Genomic DNA, 21,263 nt, shown 5'->3' with positions numbered 1-21,263 from the left:
GACATGTCAACTTCTCCACACAGCCTCTGATCCCCAATGTGTGAACTCTGAGTACTTACACTTCAGCCCGTGTCACTTCCTGTTTGATATGTGAAATGGTGTTACTGCAGCTATAGTCACCAATGACTGTTTCATTACTGAGAAGAGCAGATATTGTATTTGACGTGAAATAACACGCAGCTTTGAAGTTCTGAAAGACAGCAGAGTGTATATGCATCCATTTACTTTAAACAACAGAACAAGTCCAAAGAATTTCCACCTTTCGATTTCGAGAACTCCCAAACTGTTAAGTTCATAAAGCAAAATACATTTTTGTGGATGATCATAGACATTGTACCTTTCTTCCTGCTTACATTGACTGGCTGCTTATAAATGAGAGAGAGTAAAACAAACCACCACCATCATTTTATAAATCAAAACCTGTGCCCCGGTCACTGTCTCAGTATAAAGTCTCTAGTCTTTGTTGGAAATAACAAAGCAAAGTTTTAATGAGCAGCATGGCTACTGCTCCCACATGACCATTGTCCAAGAAGAGCCAATAAAAATGTTAAGCAGTTAACAAATCAGTTTCAATGAGGGCTGTTTTGCTTGCATTTTAATTCTGCTGTTCCCTCACAGATCAGATCAACATTCATTCAGTGATTTCATTACACATGTTTAAAACAGAAGGTGCTCCTTAAGGTTACATGACAAAATAGTGCGCAGTTTGAAGGATGGCTATGCATAACTAAGGCCAGTGTCCTTTCAAACCAAGTAAACATTTGGTTTCATGTGATGTAGTGAACGTTGCTGTGAATTCTGTTGACGTAAATGCCACTATGGTATAACATTGGAAGCATCATGCATTATTGGTAATGTTTTGCACTATATGCCATTGTTTTCTAATGACAGACTTCCTACAAAAAACTCATTAAAATAATTTTTTATGAAATAAAACATATTAAAATCAATATGGTGCCAAATTCACAACCCGCACTAAATATACTAAAGTTCATTATAATTTTTCAACCATTTTGAATTGAATTTGTAAAATAATCTAGATCTAGAATATATTATAGAGAGTTAGTCCTTAGTTGTGATTTCACATTAGCAATAACTATGGTAACTAAATATGGTACTTTGGTGTAAAACTATAAGATAACATAAGTTCTTCAGTAATCTCTGGATATGTAAGTGGACAGGATGGGAGTGTCTCATGATGGACGACAATCTGATTCATCTGCTGCTCATTAAGCTGCTGTTTGGGCAGTTCGCTTGTGGTCAAATTGTTTAATTGCTGGAGTGCTTGCATAACACAGAGTCACAGTTAAATTAACTCAGACTGTGGTTGCTTTAGAAATTGGACATTTAACGCTTTTATTGTCATTGTTCTCTAGAACAGCAGCTTAAAACCAGCAGACGGAGACAGAAGAGATTGGATTACAATGATCTTAAAAGTCAAATGAGGCTACAACTGAGGCCTGCATTGTGTGTGCTTGTTTAAGCTACATTGTGGGGACCAAATGTCCCCATAAAGATAGTAAAACCTTAAAAAAATATAATTTGGTCAGTATAAAAGTAATAGAAGTCTATGGAAAGTCCACATAATTCACAGAAACAAAGTGTGTGTGTGTGTGTGTGTGTGCGTGTGTGCATGCGTGCGTGCGTGCGTGTGTATGTAATATTCACAACAATCTGAGTTCCTGTTTTAAACTGGTCTTTGAAAAGTACAGTTAAAAATATAATTTCTTGGAATACAGTAATGCAGTAGGGAATGTGACAGTTTTTATTACAGCCCCATCTATTGGTACATCAGTTTTTCTACTACATGAATAAAATGAATAAAAGAGAGCAGTTCTGGGTGAATCTGATATGTGTGCTTTATGGGTTTATACGATTGCATCTGTTGCATGTTTGTGATGTTGCATGCATTTGTTGCATGATGCATGCATTTGGGCATGCAATCTTAGGTTTCTATAAATATTGACATTGTCTGTAAAGTGGGCACAAGGGGGCAGTTCAGAGCTACTCACAATCTAACTTCACATTCACACCTGAGAGGGGATATGTATTGTTGCATTTAAATACTTTAAGGTTGTTTGCATTACCCATGTCTTTTTCTTAAAAATGTATAGCATAAAAAGTTAAGCAACTTTGATTATAGTGATTATAGCATTTTTACCATTAATAGGCTTTGGAAGTATCAGAATGACAGTTTTAGGCGACTTCTCGAGAGCATAGAGGTGATAAAACAGGATTGATTTTTTTTTTTTTTTTTTTGTCAGGCTACCTTTGAAATGAATGATGATATGTTAACTAGACTTAAAGTATACTTAAAGTATTTTGACATGATTATCCCTGGTTAAAAAAAAAATATTGCAGGTGCTTTAAATTAGTTATGTTGGTTCTGAACAATGAAAGTCGGTTGAAGAGGGTGTAACATGCTTAGGTAAATGAGAATTCAAATTCTGAATAGTGCTGTACCTTATAAGAACCTTAAAATACCGGTTCATTCACTCAACATCATTTTTATTTTTATTTTTTTAATCCCTCAAGGCAGATATGTTGGACTGTATAGTGTCATACCTGCTGCTAATTCTTGTGGAAAAAGCTTAACTTTTGGAACTTTTGAGCAGCTCAATGAAAGATTAATGTTGCACCTAATTAATGCCAAGCAGGGAACAGTGAAACTATTTTTGTCAACCCCAAAACAAAGCAGCATTAGCCACCATTGATGTTAACCTTTAAAAGGCAGTTTGACAGCTCTCTGAAATACTTATTGTTCTTTGTGCAGTACTGACATGTGAAAAATCTTATGAATGTCATGCTATATATATATATATATATATATATATATATAGACTCATATGTTGGATGATATACACTTCGAAAAACCTACATCAGAAATAATTTTTATAAGGATGTGTTATGCAGTGTTATGTTGATTATTATTATTATTTACTATTCATTAAAAAAGCACTTACAGACCTTGGTTACTCTTTAAACAAACTCGTTAAGTGATTCCATGTTGGTAGATGAAAGGGATGATGACATTTGCAAAATGTAATTTCCACTTTTTTCATCCAACAAGAAAAAAACCTTTTTACAAGGAGCCAAAAGAAACCAAAACATCTAAAACAAACTGTGTACACTATTATACAATGTGAAATAAGCCATTTGAAATTAAATATTTATGTGTTAAAAACCTTGAAGGCTTTCAGAAGTCTGCAATATGACACATATTTTTGCTAAAGCATTTTATTTCCACAGTGTACTGCAGTATAGGGTGGATATACAGCATGTGCCAGCAGGGTTGAGAGTCCATCGGGCAGAAATTGTATCGTGCTGGGTGTGGATGTAGATTTGGCCCAAAGCAGGATTAGAACAGTTGACCCCTAATGCGCCTTACTGACCACCGAACAGCTGGAGGCTTTGAGACTTATTAACAACTGTTTAAAAGTTTAGGGTGTGAGGGGTTTCTCCTGAGTGAGCTTGTTTTATAGTAACTTCTGATGATAATTATCTATGACTAATTTATTTCTAAGAGCCTCCTCCGGCACAACTATAATATGAATTTATCTTTCTGCTCATTACTAGTTCAGCATCACTTGTAGCACTCATCTCATACAAATATGGTTTTAGGCCATATTTGAACATTTCAAAGCTAGAAATCATGTAAATCACATTGGGTGTAATATAATTTAAATAAACCACTTTAATTAAAATATCTGCTATTAGAGACTGTTTTAAAAAAAATCAATTTAGGTGTGAAATTTGTGTTATACAGTCCCATTAAAAAGTTTGGAGTCAATAATTTTTTATTTATTTTAAAATATGTATATACTTTTTACTTGGCAAGGATGCAATTAAATTGATCAAAAGTGACAGTAAATACAGTAATATTGTAAAATATTATTGCAATTTAAAATACACACACACACACACACACACATGTTGTTTTTTGTGGTTTATGGGGACTCTCCATAGGCGTAATGGTTTTTATACTGAACAAACTGTGTGTGCTATTGCCCTACACCAACCCTACACCTAAACTTAGCCCTCACAGGAGACTTTGTGCATTTTTAGATTTTCAAAAAAACACCATTTAGTATGTTTTTGAAGCCTTTTGAATTACGGGGACATAGGCAGTGTCCTCATAAACCACCTTCATATTGTAATACCTCTGTCATACCCATGTCATTATACAAATTTGTGTCCTCATAAACCACATAAACATGCACACACACACACACACACACACACACACACAACTGAGGATCAGAAATAAACTTTTCAAAAATATAAAAAATCTTACAAAACCAAAGGTTTGCAACAATAATTTATCTTTTGTAAATAGTAATGCTACTTTAGATGAGATGTAGATGTAGGCGAAAATAGGATGATTTATATCCAGCTAAGCCTAGAAAAATTAAGTGTCTTTATAGCAATTCACAGAACACCTCATTAAAGCAATTTTTAAAGCATTTCATGCAAATGCATAAGAAAAATACATCTTGATAGCGTTTTGTTGTAGAACTTTTTCACCATATAACATCTTCATAATTATAGAGGATACTTTCTTTGATGTTTTCACTCCCATTCCTTTTCTCAACAATTTCCTTAGTCTCAAAGACAAGCCCAGACATCTGCACCACTGACATATTCTGTTGTGACCTCTGTTTGCTGACCTGAACACATCTGTCATAAAAATTGTGTTGACATGTTTTAACAACAAGCTTCCCTCGTCCGGCAGGAGAGCATGTCCAATCAAACACAGGCCATAGCCACTGCAGTAGTGAACTAAAATAGAACTAATGAGATATGTGGGCTGCATTGTCACAACCGAGTGCATTTCAGGCAACAAATAGACCCGATAAGCTCAGCGACTGTTGCAGTGGAAAGATTGAATGACAAATGCGATGCTTGGCATCTATGAAAGTTGAATTCCACATTCAGCAGCATCACAGAGTGCTGCATGTTTCCTTTATCATATGATAATGTCAAAGTTATTCATTTGTCCCGTTAAGCCACTTTAAACTATTTTAATCTTAATTTATAGGCTAATGATTTCAAATGGAAGACTCAAAATGAAATTCTGCTTTATTTCTTCAACGTATTTGATTCCACCACCTAGTCTTGAATGATGCAAAGGACAATTTGTGCCAGATAGATGATCTGATACAGATGATTTCATAGTTGAAAATTGCCTGTAAACCTCTTTTTATTCTTTTTTGCTTGAGGAAACTCAACAATTCACAAATATGAAAGGCATTGCACTGTCAAACATGAATATGTAAATTAGTTTTGTTATTTAACATTAAAATAATGTAATGTTAAATAGCCTTAGATGGTATTTAGACTTGGTCTCTTTATACATTTTCCAGTAACATAAACACCCAGTGTTAAAGTCCTTAAAGATGCATTTAAAATGAATAATGATCTTATTAATTCAACCAAAGAGTAGATGAGATTTATATTTTTTTTCCCAAATGCAATTATTTGACCAAAAATACAGTAAAATGTAGTATTGTGTAATATTTTATTATTTGAAATTGAAATCTTTTGTAGCATTGCAAATGTCTTTACTGTCTTTTAAGGCATCCTTTGCGAATAAATTCATTTCTGTATTTCAAATCAATAAATAAATAACACCCCGAACTTTTGAGTGGTGTTGTACTGTATGTGGCCAAGTCTGATCAGTCTTAACACATGAAGTGACCAGGTGTATTTGCTCTCTCAGGGACACAAATGTCCTGAATAACAATAATCCAACACGTCAAGTCTGGGCACACAACCACAAGTGATGTTCTGGAAACACTAAAAGAAGTTGAACCACTATAATGTCTCGTGGCAAAGTATGTTTATCATAATAGCAAGGAAGGGGTATTCTTAAATTAAAGCCAGGAAGAGAACATAAAATCCTGAGTGGAAAGTCCCCTGGAGGAAGCGCTTTAGAAAGTAAATTTGAATGGAGCCCAGGTAATGCTGGGTTTATACACTACAGAGGTGTAGAGAGCTCATGCTGTAATTGACGAGTAGGATCACTGACTGAGGTAATGTACCAGCAAATGAAATATAAAAGATTGTGATCTATAAGAGTGCATTTCATGAAAAATTATAGCAATATCTGTTTTAAATACTGCATGATAATGCAGACAACTGCTGACTGTTTCACTGCTACCTTTCATCTTTTGAGAACATCTGCAGCTTCCTACATATCCAATAAAACCAAAATAACCATTATGTTAAACACAGGGCAGCAGCTGAGTGATGAGAAACACTCCTAGAGCTTTCACTTTGCCCATTTCCCTGAAGTCAGTGTTGGAAAACCTTTTTTATTTTTCATGCAAGTCAAAAATGAGAAAGCACTATACCTCATTAATTGTGTCATATACAATTACGATAATTTAAGATCTTCTGATTGTGCATTACAAATAGAAAATTGCAAATCTCGCGAATGGACAATAGATGCATAAATCAGCACTAGGCACCTCTAATCTGATGTGTCTGATTCACACTGGGGGTGTTGACAGGGCTGAATTCCTCTGTGATGTACATAATTTTAAGCCTTACTGGAAACATCAGCCAAACAGCAGGATGCCAGAATAGTTGGCTGTCTGAGTTTGTGTGACTGTGTGTGTGGATGGATCTTTCTTTGTGCATTTATGGTATTTCTCAGTAAGAACATTTAACTCTCAGGGTTATTCAAAAATAGCATTGATTGGAATTGGTCTCATGTTATCATTTTTGTTGAATTTTTCATAGATGATTTTACACTGGCTGATTGAAAAAAAAAAAAAGCATAAACAGATTTTTTTATATAAAATAAACCACATACCTTTATAATTTACTGATGTATTTCTCATCAGTTTAAATGCATTGATCAAATAAAATATAAAGATATGGTTTGTAAAGACTGCTGTTGAGTGTGTTATCTTCACTCATCTCTCTCTCTCTCTTTCTCTCCAACACCTGCTCTCTTCTTTCACATCCGTTGGCAGCTGCACGAAAAGATGTGCATGTCTTATCAGTCAATACAACCCATCACATGTGTGAAATGCAGCTATAGTCCCAAGAAACATTTGACCTAAATAACTGACATGCCTGATTTAGAGTTTCATTTAGAGGGTATTCTAAAAACCGTAACTGGAATAGAACAATACAGGAATATTTGAATGACACAGATTATACCACCATGGGGGTTTTACATGTTTTTACAGAATAATTGTCTCTTGTTCCGGCAAAATAGATTTAAATAATATGTGGAAAATATTTATTTTGTATTAAATCAACAGGGTGTCTTTCTTTCCAACATTACAGCAATGTTAGATTAAAATCTGATTTTCAAAAAAAAAATTATTTTTTATTATTATTATTTTTTTATATACCACAGTGAAGTTCATGATTTTCTTTTTCACCACCAGAGAGAGCTGGCACAATGCACAGCGCCAACAATGCATGTCAGACCATTATAGAATGGGAAAAGTCTTTACATTATCTTACCATTTTGTATTTGGTTTCTGCTTTCTTACAGATACTGCCAAAGCCAACAACATTGCCTCAACATGAAAAGCACCAGGTACTTTTTTAAATTCATTTATTTATTTTATCTATCGATTTATTTATTTATTTGATAATTTCATGAAAGTGAAGGACAAAAAAATTTGATACATTTTAATGCATCATTTTCTGACCAAGTCAGTTTGATTGCCTTTGCTCTTATGAAGTGAAACATTCTCCTGTCCAGTGCAGACTGTGATAACTGTACCAGATACAATCAAGAAGGCTACACTGAGGTAAGATGTGTGACTGTATCAGTCGCTTTTATTCTTTTAGCTTTTCTAGAAAAAAAAGGTACATGAAAACCATATAATAAATACTATTAGTTTAAAGGAAGGAATGCTAAAACGACTTGCCATGATATACCCCAACAAGTCATTCCTTCTGAATTCATGCAGATCTGTGACACTGTATGCGACCAATCAGAGCACTCCGAACGCATTCAATCGTAAACGTCAGCCAATAGCGTGAGAGCGGGGCGTGATTTCCCTCGCAAGGCTCCGCGAGGCATGAAGTTTATTCAGAGTGCGAGCTGCTTAGGGAGAATGATGCACCTTTGCGCGGATGCGAATGGGAGATTTTTCTGTTGCGCGCTTTAACTTTCTCCACTTTCTCATCTTGCCACGGATTTTGCCGAACGTGTAATAGTAATTCTGGCTCGCATCACAAATGGCTCGGAGTATAACAGAGCAGCGGCAACGTAGAGCGTTTCATGTGCACTTGTTTCTCTTTATACTGACTTTGTTTCGCGATGCATCTGCACAGGGATTTGAGAGTTTGGGATTAACGTACGGTTTAAGATCTGAACTTTCAGAGGATGCTATTCTTGTCGCCAATAATGGAATACGGGTTCCTTTCGGCAGATCTGTCTATATTGATCCAATCAATGACCTGGTTACCCAAGTTCAGCCTGGAGACAAGTGCACCATAACAGTTCTGGATAATGACCCGCTGTCACAGAGACCGGGACAGCTGTCCCCGAAAAAGTTTCCTTGTGAATTTGGTCCCAATGATGTAAAATACTCGCATTTCGGATCCAGGAGCCCTTCAAAAGACAGAGTAAGACTTCAGCTCAGATATGATACTCAGACTGATACAGTCATCATTCCCTTTATGATGGAAGTTGAGGTGATTTTCACTCAGCTTGAGATTCTCACCAAACACATGCCTGTGGTTGTAGAGAAACTGCTTGGAATGAGTAATCCTATTGATAAAAAAATCCTGGAGTTTACTTATGATAGAAATGCTCATTTATGTAAAGTTACATCTTTGGCCAGTGGCATCTCATTACCCAGGTATGGAAAGCTGATTGATAATGGAAACTTGGGGAAGCCTGTAGACTGTGATGAATTTGTCAGGATGGACATTCGCTATCAGCACACTTTTGCACATCGTTCTCCAAACCGAGATTATATTCCAATGTATTTAGAGTTACAAGACAAAGAAGCAAATGTACTGAAGCAAGAGTTTTTCCAAATTGTGGTGCTTATAAAAGAGGGTGAGGAAAACACAGCTCCTAAACCGAGTTTTGTGGCAATGATGATGATGGAAATTGACCAGTTTGTAATGACTGCTATAACCCACGATATGCTTGCCTCTGAGGATGTGGAATCTAATCCTGATGATTTAATCTTCAACATCACTTCCCCGCTGTCTTTTGAGGAGGGCTACATTGTGAGCACAGATGACAGAAATTTGCCCATTACGTCTTTTTATCAAGCAGACCTGAAAGATCTTAAAATAGCCTATAAGCCTCCCTCTGTGGATTCGGATGTGGAGAGAATTTTCCAAATTGAGTTTGAAGTTGTAGACACTGAGGGGGCTATATCAGATCCCTTTGCATTTATGATAGTGGTTAAGCCTATGAACACTCTAGCACCGGTTGTGACCCGTAACACTGGCCAACTGCTTTATGAGGGTCAGTCCCGGCCACTGTCCAGCTCACAAAACCTACAAATTAGCGACGAGGACAATTTAGACAATGTCCAAATCACAGTTATTAATGGACTTCGCCATGGAGAGCTCACAGTTCTGGGGTCCAGGAGAAAATTCTTCACCCCAGCAGATCTTGATGTTGGGAGCGTCATCTATCAGCATGATGGCAGCGATACATACAGCGATAATATCATTTTCAGAATGACAGATGGAAAAAATGAAGTTGAGTTTTTATTTCCCATTACAGTGGTGCCAACTGATGATGAACCTCCCATAATCAATGCCAACACAGGCTTAGTTTTGTTTAAAAAACAAATGATGCCCATTTCTCCTTTAATGCTTAGTGCAGCAGACATAGACTCTGAGGATTCAACTATTAAGTTCATCATGGTGCCTCCCTACTCAACTATAGGAGAAGTCATACTTCGTCAATCAGATGCACCGGAGGATCCATCCACATGGAGGTTCAATTCCGAGGATGAGATGTATGAGAAAGTAGTGGCAGAATGGTTCCAGCAGGACATCACAGAAGGCAAGCTGTTTTACAGACATATCGGACCACATAATACAAAGACCATCATGGACCAGTTTGTTTTCCGTGTGCAAGATGACAACGACCCACCGAACCAATCAGGTGAGAACTCTTTCATCATCAAAGTTCTCCCCATTGATGATATCCCCCCAGAGCTCTATCCTGGGACCACTCTTCAAGTGACCGTTCATGAGTACCAACTCACCTATTTCCGAAAGAAGTTCTTGCGCTACACAGACTTAGACTCAGAAGACAGGGACTTGAAATACACAATTACCAAGCCACCCACTGACACAGATGAGAACAGCCCTGGCATTCTAGGAAGCATTGTTTTAACTGAGAGTCCAAACTCAGAAGTCACCGAGTTCACTCAGGCACAGATAAATCATCACAAGATAGCCTACAAGCCTCCTGATCTAGAGCTCGGAATAACACCGCATGTGGTGCAGTTCCATTACAAAGTTGAGGACATGGCGGGAAACAGCGCCAATGGAGTTTTCACCATATTTTTACAGCCTGTCGACAACAAGCCTCCCCAGATAACCAACACAGGCTTTACCATTCAAGAACGAGGGGTGCACGTCATCACACGTGCCGAGCTGGACACCACAGATGCCGACACGGACAGCTCACAGATTCTGTTTACAATCACCCAGCCTCCAAAGAACGGTCAGGTTAAGTACACATTCACTGATATGACTAAAGGGAATTCATTCAATTTGGATGATATATCTAATGGCAGAATATCTTACATTCATAACGGTGATGAGTCAACCAGCGATTTCTTCCAGCTGGATGTCAGTGACGGCGTCCACATTCTCACAATCACAGTCAGGATCAACGTGAAGCCTATTGACGATGAGGCACCAACCATCAGCCTTCCAGAGGGCACTATCGGTTCTTACATAGATGTTCTGGAGAATGGAGCGACTGAGATCACCACCAACGTCATTCAGGGTCGAGACGAGGACACGGATGACCTCAGGCTGACCTTTATCGTAGAAGATCCCCCAGTGTTTGGTGAAATATTAGTGAATGGTGTGCCCTCCAATAGGTTCACTCAAGCAGACATCATTAGTGGCTTGGTAGTATATGCACATAATAGTGGAGAAATTGGCTTTACAACAAAACACGACTTCTTTAATCTTACGCTTACCGATATGTCTGATGAATGGACAGTTGGGGGAAATAAAATCAAAGGGGTTCGTGTGCAGGTCACCATTTTGCCGTTGGACAGTCAGGCCCCTGAGGTCTTCGTGGGCCCCCAGTTCATTGTCGTAGAGGGTGAGAAAAATGTTATCGAAATTTCGCATATTAGTGCTAATGACATTGACACCCCTAATGATGACCTACTTTGCACAATTATAGTGCAGCCCACCTCAGGCTACGTAGAAAACATCTCCCCTGCACCAGGCTCTGAAAAATCCAGATCTGGTATTGCCATTAGTGCTTTCACGATTAAAGACATTCGGGTAAACCACATTTATTACGTGCAAAGTATTCATAAAGGTGTCGAGCCAGTTGAGGACCGGTTTACTTTCAGGTGTTCAGATGGGATAAACTTTTCCGAGAGACACTTTTTCCCAATCGTGATAATCCCATCCAATGACGAAAAGCCAGAGATCCATATGAGAGAGTTTGTTGTGATGGAAGGCATGAACATTGTGATTGACACTCCAATATTAAACGGCGCTGATGCTGATGTTCCAGCGGATGAGCTCACGTTTATCATTTCAAAACCTCCGAAACATGGATATATCCTAAATCAGTTAACCTCAGGCACTATTCCTGTCACAAACTTCACTCTTGATCAGATACGAGAGGCTTCAAGTATTGTCTATGAGCACGATGATTCAGAAACCACAGAGGATAGTTTTGATGTTCTACTTACTGATGGCAAATTCATAGTGGAGAAAACCGTCATGATTATGGTCATTTTGGTTGACGATGAAACACCAAGGATGGCGATTAATGATGGCCTTGAAATAGAAGTAGGAGAGGTGAAAATAATCAACAATAAAGTTTTAAAAGCCACTGATCTGGATACAGAAGACAGCATTCTAACCTACATCATCCGTTATGGTCCAAATCAAGGGTTTTTACAAAAGCGAACACCATTTGGAACATTTGAAAACATAACTGTTGGAATGAACTTCACACAAAATGAGATCGACCAAGATATGATCATGTACATTCACAATGGACAAGAGGGAGTTCGTGACCTTATCAAATTTGATGTCACTGATGGCATTAACCCTTTGATTGACAGGTACTTCTATGTAACTGTGGGTGGAATAGACATGGTGTTCCCTGATGTGATCAGCAAAGGTGTTTCACTGAAAGAAGGAGGAAGGGTCACTCTAACCACAGACCTGCTCAGCACTAGTGATCATAACAGCCCTGATGAGCACTTGGTGTTCACCATCACACGTGCCCCTATACGAGGACACTTAGAGTGCACTGATGCGCCAGGGATGCCCATTAGTTTGTTCACTCAGCTTCAGCTAGCTGGGAATAAAATCTACTACATCCACACTGCTGATGATGAGGTGAAGATGGACAGCTTTGAGTTTGAAGTGACTGATGGTTACAATCCTGTGTTCCGCACCTTCCGTGTGTCCATTACGGATGTGGACAACAAAAAGCCTGTGGTCACCATTCACGGACTGGTCGTTAATGAAGGTGAAAATAAGTTAATCACTCCTTTTGAGTTGACAGTGGAGGACCGTGATACAGTCGATCACCTTTTAAAGTTTACAATCACCCAGGTTCCTGTACATGGCAAGTTGCTGTTTAACAACACCCGTCCTGTCACTTCCTTCACCAAGCAGGACCTGAATGAAAACATGATACGTTATAAGCATGATAGAACCGAGTCTGCCTCCGACAGCTTCTCATTTACTGTTACTGATGGAACTCACACAGATTTTTATGTGTTCCCTGACACGGTTTATACGACTCGCAAACCCCAGATGATGAAAATAACAATTTATCCAGTGGACAATGGAGTTCCACAGGTTGTGACTAATAAGGGTGGTACAACATTAAGGATTCTCCCTACTGGTCACCTTGGTTTCCTGATCACTAGTAAAACACTAAAGGCAGAGGACAGAGACAGCCTTCATGGAGCAGTGACTTTTAAAATAACTGTGGCCGCTGAGCATGGCTATCTCGTTGACTTGGGGAAAGGCAATGCCACTATCACCACATTCACCCAAGGTAAGTTTTATTATGTCTGTTTAATACGATATGCTGTGTTCATTAAAAATAAATGTTTAAATGAATTAATGGTACTGGTAGATTAATGCTTATTGTATTGGAATATTATGTGAAAAATACTGGGTTTACATAAATGTAAGAATACTGTATTAAAGGGATAGCTCATGCAAAAAAAAAAATACTGTGATCATTTATTCACCCCCATTTCATTCCATCCAGACCCAAATAATTTTCTTTCTTTCATGCACAGAAGGTGATCTTTTTAAAGAATACCTTACCCTCGCATTTCCATATAATAAAAGTGAATCTGGAGTGAGTCTGTCAACACCTGCCTGAAAATAAATAAATAAATCAATAAAAATATGCTTAAAGTTGTTTACCATGTGATCTCCCTGCCTGACCAGAAGAAAAGTGCCCAAAAAACCCTTCTGACACAGACTTGGAGACTGAAAAACAAGCTTCTGTTGTTTTATTTATTATTATTTTTTTTATTTTGTTCAGCAGGGCAGTTACAAAATAGCAAAAATGCACTAGTTAATTATCATAAAAGTACTCTGTACACTGGTTTAGTTTGTCTCATGACCAAATGACATAGATGACAATAATTTTGACAATGATTTGAGAGCCAGATGGGAAGATTATTTTTTTTTGTAAAAATGTTTTTTCTGTTTTTTTCTCATTTTGTAGCTTGACGGCATCTTTCATTTTTATTATATGGAGACGAGTAGCCTGAATAGGAGGGTGAATAAATTACAGCAAATTTCATTTTTGTGTGAACTGTTTTATGATCGTAAATAATAAGTAGTAAGTATAAATAATAAGTATATGCACACAAAACGTTTTTGCCTTCAAAAAAGACCAATATAGTATTCGTGGGTAAAATAACTATGTTTCACCAACAGAGAGTACAAAGCAAACAGCTGTTATTGTCATAAAATTACAGTAAAGGCCCAAGCTCTCAGATATAGTTGTACAAATGTGTTAATGTCAAAACTAGCAGGGGACATGCTCAACTTGCCACTGTGCTTCCCCTTTCTAAATAAACCCCTTTTTTAGGATTCTCTTTGAATATTTCAAGGGAATTTAGCACAGTTGGGGGTGTGGGCTACTGACAGTAAATAAAGTTGCTGCTCCCTTGTGGGCATTCGAAAATGATGGGTTTACATTTTTATGAGCTAGCCACTTTGAAGAGAAATGTTTGGACATCAAATATTGAAGATAGGCTGACACTGTGGATGTAACACCCTCTCAGAAAAACCACGTACATGAAATGCACTCCAAAGACTGAGCACAAGAGAGGGTGGTGGAGAAATTAATAGATGGGTGCCAGTTGGAGACCTGCTGCTCTTTGTGGCTCCTTTCAGTCAGAAGGGAATTGATGTGCCACGGTTTCAGAGCTTCATATTTCTTTCAGTCTAAATGAAACACTGCCCATCTGATAAATCTCAGCCATAATGCGGTTTGGTGCCTGCAGCTCCCTGTGCAGGAGCAGATGGGCAAAATGCCCTTATTTGAAAGTGCTTTTCAACCTGGTTCATATAGAACCTGTCCCAATGACACTTTGGCACATGGGCTATTGGTAATGTTCCTGTGGAGTTCAAGTGGGCCATTTGTGTCAGGGCCATGCTTTTAGGAAAAAATAGCAAAAAGTTTACATTTAGGGGTGTGCCTTTTTACCTTCTGTACCCCATGGGGTGCATACTACCTTAAGAGCAGTGCTGGGGAAAGTTACTTTTAAGAGTAATGCATTACAATATTGGGTTACACTCTTAAAAATAAAGGTGCTTCACGGTCCCATAGAAGAACCTTTTTGTTTAAATGGTTCCATAAAGAACCTTTAACATCTGAAGAACCTTTCTGTTTCACCTTTCAAAGGTTCTTTGTGGCGAAAGAAGGTTCTTCAGATTATAAAAAGGTAAGAAAGAGATGGTTCTTTAAAGAACCTTTGACTGAATGGTTCTTTGTGGAACCAAAAATGGTTCTTCTATGGCATCGCTGTGAAGAACCTTTAAGCACCTTTATTTTTAAGAGTGTACTCCATAAAGAAGTAACTAATTATGTTACTTTTTATTTTTTATGGAAAGTAATGCATTACGTTACTTTTGCATTATTTTTTGTCATCTGTCTGGGCTTGCTTATTTATTTTTTAATAACAAACAAGTGCAACTATAAAAGGCCTTTCGCTCCAAAATTGAAATTAATAAGCATCAGGCTGAAGGAAGTGCCTCTGGTCTGCACCTCACTCCCAATTTCTCTCATCATGGGACAGGAGAGGTGAAAAAGTAACTAAAAATATATGATTAATTAATTAATTAAATAATATTAGTAATATTTTCTTGTAAATTTAAAAGTAATGCGTCCCTTTACTAGTTACTTGAAAAAAGTAATCTAAGTACGTAACTGGCGTTACTTGTAATGTGTTACCCCAACACTGCTTAAGAGTAATTGGAGTCCAGCAGCGACCCACAATAAAATCGAATTATTCATTTATTTATTGCTTTAGTACAATGATAACACAATTGCCAATTACTGACTTTTTAATACCACACACTTTACTATTTTGTTCTTACCAGTCCTAATTAGTCTTAAAATATACTTTATAGCTGCCTTCATATTTTTGGATCCTTCTGATTGGGGTCATATTTGGGGTTATCATTGGCAGCAAAAAGTTTGAAAACTCCTGCCTTAAGATACAAATATGCATATTATTTGCAGTATATGGTAAAGCTAAATGTATCATTTCTGCACATTTTTCCTTACAAAATAATATAATTTCATATAAAATATAATTTCAAAATATAATATAGAAATGTTTGCATTTGAGTATGTGAATATTCTAAAAATGTATTATAAAACTCTCTGGAGTACTTGATTTTGGTTGGTTGTGTCATTCTGAAAAAAAAAATTGAAATGTATAATAAAATGGATCTTGATGTAGTTTTTTTATAAAGTCTTTCCCAACTTAATTTAGAATCTAATATAGTTTAGAAAGTAAATAATCCCTTTGAATTTCCTCCTCCAGCTGACATCAATGACATGCATATATGCTACGTGCTTCGAGACGGAGACAATGCCACAAGTGATGCATTCCACTTTTCCATCGAAGACAGTGGTAAGATATTTCAACCTCTTTTTATTGTTTTGGCCTCAGGATGTTTCAAATATGACTGGTTGGATTACAGACATGTGCATTCCTATCTACATCATCCTTCATTTCTTTGTGTGCTCATCCAGTGCTTGTGAAGGTGTGAGTGTGCGAGAGCAATAACTAGAATCTGTGCGCGTTAGTTCCGTCTGGGATGTCTTTTGATTGACACGTTGGCATATTGAACTGGAAAACTTTAAGAGCTTTGGTTGGTTTTTAATCATTTTATTGAAAAACATTTTTCAATCTCAGACTTTCTCTGATGGGTTGAGTGAAACTGTCCAATTATAAACCTGCCAAGTGCACTTAGTACCCAGCGAGGTCCCAGAAAGCATTATTAAGGACTTGCTTGACTGCCAAAAAAATTAAAGTCGATATGTTAGAAACAAGTGCTCCACTTTTAAGATGACTTGCGTGATGAAATTTTTTGTCTCTATTTAGCCACCATAATATCATTTGAGTCTGTCTTAATGACCGCCATTGTCAGGCTAATTAGGTAATGCTAAATAAGTTTTATGATAGTTTTGTTTGAAATTCTGATAGATTAGAGACATTTTTACAAAGATCAATTCCATTCCTGTAAATCTGTCATCCTACTTGTCTTTCGTTCTTTATTTTTGTATACGCAGCCCACTTGAAAACATTAGAGGCTTCTGCTTTTAGTATGCAAATGCCAATCTCTTGATTTAGTGGGCTTTGAGGATGCTTTACGTTTCAGAGACCCTCCTGACAGCCTGTTCATTGTTCTCCTGCGCCATGGCTATAAAGAAAACGGCACCGTTTCTCTTTTCCCATGAATATGAAAAAAATGCTCTCACCTCCCACTCCCAATGTTCTGTAACCACAGTGGAATCATCTGGTGAAAACCAGTGTCATTTCACACAGTTCTGTATGGAAAATGTACAGTAGATAGATAATTTTTTAAGAGGATGGGAGAAGAATAAATTAAAGTGTTTTGCATGGTTTAGTTTGGTCAGTATGTTCTGCAATGTGAGTTTGAACTTTGTTAATATTTTGCTTTCTATCATAAAAGCATTAGATGAAGACTGACTTGATTTTTATGGATTTGGCATTCAATGCTGTTGTTCTAGGTGCATGCTAATTAGATTATTCATTTGACTGGAACAAAGAGCCTGTGTCTAACAGAAGTTGGCACGAGGTGTGTGTGTCTTCTGAAGTTTGGCAATTATACAATGGGATTCTGCAGAATATTGTCATACGCTCTTTTCAGAAAGGGCTCAAGATGCCCCATTGTGTCTTGTGGCACTTGTTTGTTTTCTAAATGAAGTTTTCTCTTTTTAATTTTACTGCTTGTCAGATGGTTAGGAATTTTGTGCTTCTACAGTTATTAAGTCTCTTATGCTCATCAAGACTGCATTTATTTGACCAAAAATATAGTAAAACAATAGTATCGTATAATTGTGGTGCTTAATATTTTGTGGAAACCATGGTAAATTTTCAAAAAGTTTTGATAAATAGAAGATTTAAGAGAACAGCTTTTATTTGAAATCAATTTAATACATCCTTGTTGAATAAAGTAATTAATTTGCTTAAAAAAACAGTACTAACCCCAAACTTTTGAACAGTAGTGTACATACATACAATTTTGTTGTGTTAATTAATGTGTCTACTGTAAGTAGGTACTGTAAGTTACCTTGATGTTTCTTTTTTTCACATATAACATGTCTTTTAATATAATTTTATTAGTGGCAAAATTGTTAGTTTGTTAGAAATGATGCCTCAACTGAGGGACGTGGGTTAGAAAAAGGGGCTTGATTTTCAAATGCCAAGAACTGCTGTATTTATTCAGTGTGCAGCTCCCAAGAATGGTTTGCACCTCCTTAGACAGAATTTGTCCTCACCCTCATGAAACATCCATGAAATGGACTTGATAAGATCTAGAAGCCCCCCTGGACCTTGAGTATGCCTTAAAATTTGCTTACTAGTGAGTGCTCATGTTCCTTACATGTTTAAAATTGTGCCCTCCAGGTGAACCAATGAGCAAAAAGACACGTTGAGGGAAAGCTGAAAACCAGCCCAGGACTTTGCTTTAATGTGGTCACTTTTTCTCACCTATAGTGGAAGTTGTTACCTTTAATCCTATTGGACGTTTTCATTAACCATTCATTAGTATTAGCGCCATCCCAATTCCCTATACTCATTTGATTAATTTTGGGGCTTTTTCATATTGTGTAGCCTTGAAAGTACACATATTTGGATGCAGGGAGTGTTATTAGATATTCAACCTGACCTGGAGTCAATTTTCAGAATTTAATTTGTGAATTGTGCGCTTATGAAACTCTAATACTGTATCATTGATAGTGAGGCTGCCAGGCTGCTGATGATATTTGTAGGCATGATAACCACTGTGGCAGCCACACTAATTCCCTAGGTACTCCCTGCGGCTGTTTCAGAGGCTGTGTATCAGGCAGCCGTGCTGGATTGTGAGTGTTCAGACACAGCTGTACCATGTTATGTTCCAGCAGCCAAAGCCACTCTGCAGGTAGTGTTAATATAGTAAGAAAGAAAATTGAGATGAATCCAAGGGGCTGTTTAGGCTTTATCTTAATGCAACACTGCAGTACAGTTTATACAGGTTGTAAAATAGGGCATTTTTGTTGCTTGTAAAGATTAAGCGTTGGTTTATATAATGTTTATTCAGACTAAGCCCAATAAAGTCGAGAAAATGCTTCTAGTTGTGTGGTCAGATTAAGCAGTTTGTTCTATAAGGCACTGCTATGCCTTTGTCAGATAAATATGTTTTAATCTCAGGCGTGAGCTGTTTTGCCGGTTGTACTAGAAAAAAACATCAGTTTTCCCAGTCAATTCGCTTGAGGGCTTGCTTTCAGAATCATAATCAGATTGCATGTCTGTTAGCCAAATAAGTTACAAATACAGGGAATTTGGCGACAAAGAACACATGCATATGGCATGTGTGATATTACATTACATACACAATACATATTTGGGGTGTATAAATGCATTATACAACAGATGCATGTAGCAAAGTCTGTCATCCATTGAGTGAACTGAATTATACATATTTAGATGCAGCCAGTATTATTAGTACTAGCATTTGATTTAAGTATGATTTGATTTTAATTGCAAAATAAATTTCTGGTAAAGTGGTTGACAATGTCAAAATTAATTTGTCACCAATAACCTTTGTCCTTCTTCTACTCTAATAGAGGCCAAAGTACAACAAGTGCAGTAATTAATCAACAACATTTTATGAAAGGAGTTGAAATTGCCCCTCAAATTAATGCTGTTAGTTGGCAGCAGATTTTTAGTAGAGTTGTCCTAAAAGCAGAGTAAATGACCATTTGGCTCAGATTCCCAATGAGTAATATAATTGGTCTCCAAGAGGATTATTAAGTTTGTAAACTTTGACACAGATATCAGCAGGTGGTTAATGAAGGATTCAAAGTTGATGATGGTTTTTGCATGATTCCAATTTCTTATTATTTGGGGAAGTGGCTACATTGCCAAAAGCATGCCAGATGATGAATGCTATAAGATGAAAATGTCGGTAGATATTATGCCTTTGAAGAAGAAATGAGAGATAATGACAATAATATTGGGTTATAAAAAAATATATACCACAAAATTAGGATTTAGACTTTTTCTTGTATAATTCTGTCCTTATCACCAGTGGTACAGTGCATGACACATTGTTAATGCACATTTTATTTGTTTTAATTCTGCTCTTTTTAATAAGTTTTATATTATTTATATTTTTATTATCTAAGTTTAATAAAGTTCCCTTCCAGGAACTTCGAGCTGCGTCAAAACGCATATGGGAACGCACGTAACCGACGCTCTGAATATTGTATACAACCAGTCTAATGGATGGGCGAGGCGTCACGGGCGGGGGTGACGTCACGACCAGGAAGTATATAAGCACGTGCGGCGGAGCCGGCGTCAGCTTTTTGTCATTCAGCAAGCGCTCTGTGTGTTGTCAGTCTGATTTCTGTCTTGTGAGTCAGAGAGCACGCGAAATCGGCTCTCGAGGGAGCCGGTTGCCCTCATTACGAGCGGCTGCCACAAGAAAAAAAAAAACCTGCCGAGGCAGAGCGGCGGCTGCGCTCGTGGGGCTCGCAGGCTGATCTGGCTGGTGAGAGTGAGACGGACATCTCCTCCCGTATCCGCCAGATCTGGCGCCCCGTCTCTCGGTTTGGAAGCAGTCTCTTCCCCCGAGACGAGGGCTCGACGCTGCGTCTTTCTTCCTCCCAGGAGGTTGATGTGACGAGCGTTCACGAGGTTTAGCCGCCTCCTTCACCCCAGTGGGAGGTGGCTGCTGGGCGGGCAGCCTCCTCCGCATACTAGCCGCCAGATCGCGCGTTTCCTTCCGGTGCGCCGCACCGAGGCAGCGGTCTGGCCGCTTCTATTATACCAGAGGTCAGTCTCGAGAGACTGATTCCCTTAGGAGACCATCTGGCAGCGTGGAAGCAACTGCCAATGTGTTTCTGTGGGTCCTGCCTTGCAGGGTCTGGTTCTTTCAGAGGTCCTGACGGGCGAGCCCCAGGACTGTGGAGGGCGACCCCTACTGGGGTGGAGCGGCTTACACCGCGGCACACGGTGACCGTCTCCCCTCGGTGCCCTCCGGGGATTTGTCTGTCAACCCTGCAGTTCCAGGGCACAGTTCCAGGGCCGCCAGATCACTTAATGAGATTAAGTCTCATATGCACAAAACGTACCAAGTTACGTATGTAACCCAGGTTCCCTGAAGGGAACGAGAGCTGCGTCTCATAGCCACACTTCCGGCATCCCTGCCAGCGCTTGCTTCATGACTTGAAGCTGACGCCGGCTCCGCCGCACGTGCTTATATACTTACTGGTCGTGACGTCACCCCGCCCGTGACGCCTTGCCCATCCATTAGACTGGTTGTATACA

The 21,263-nt window shown here is 38.2% G+C and overlaps 1 protein-coding gene across 1 annotated transcript in view; it reads left to right on the top strand.

Annotated features, from left to right (window-relative positions):
• Positions 1 to 8,295: 8,295 nt before the first annotated feature.
• LOC306851653 (FRAS1-related extracellular matrix protein 2-like) overlaps positions 8,296 to 21,263 on the top strand; it is a 76,643-nt gene continuing 63,675 nt past the window's right edge. Inside the window, exons 1-2 of the mRNA XM_079388060.1 lie at positions 8,296 to 13,225; positions 16,248 to 16,337. Coding sequence (XP_079244186.1) covers positions 8,653 to 13,225; positions 16,248 to 16,337 — 4,663 coding nt within the window. The 5' untranslated portion in view covers positions 8,296 to 8,652. The remainder of the gene's footprint in view (positions 13,226 to 16,247; positions 16,338 to 21,263) is intronic.

This window comes from Barbus barbus (genome assembly GCF_936440315.1).
Source record: "Barbus barbus genome assembly, chromosome: 31".
Taxonomy (NCBI): Eukaryota; Metazoa; Chordata; class Actinopteri; order Cypriniformes; family Cyprinidae; genus Barbus; species Barbus barbus.
Note: the sequence above shows the minus strand (reverse complement) of the source record. Positions and strands in the feature narration are given on the sequence as shown.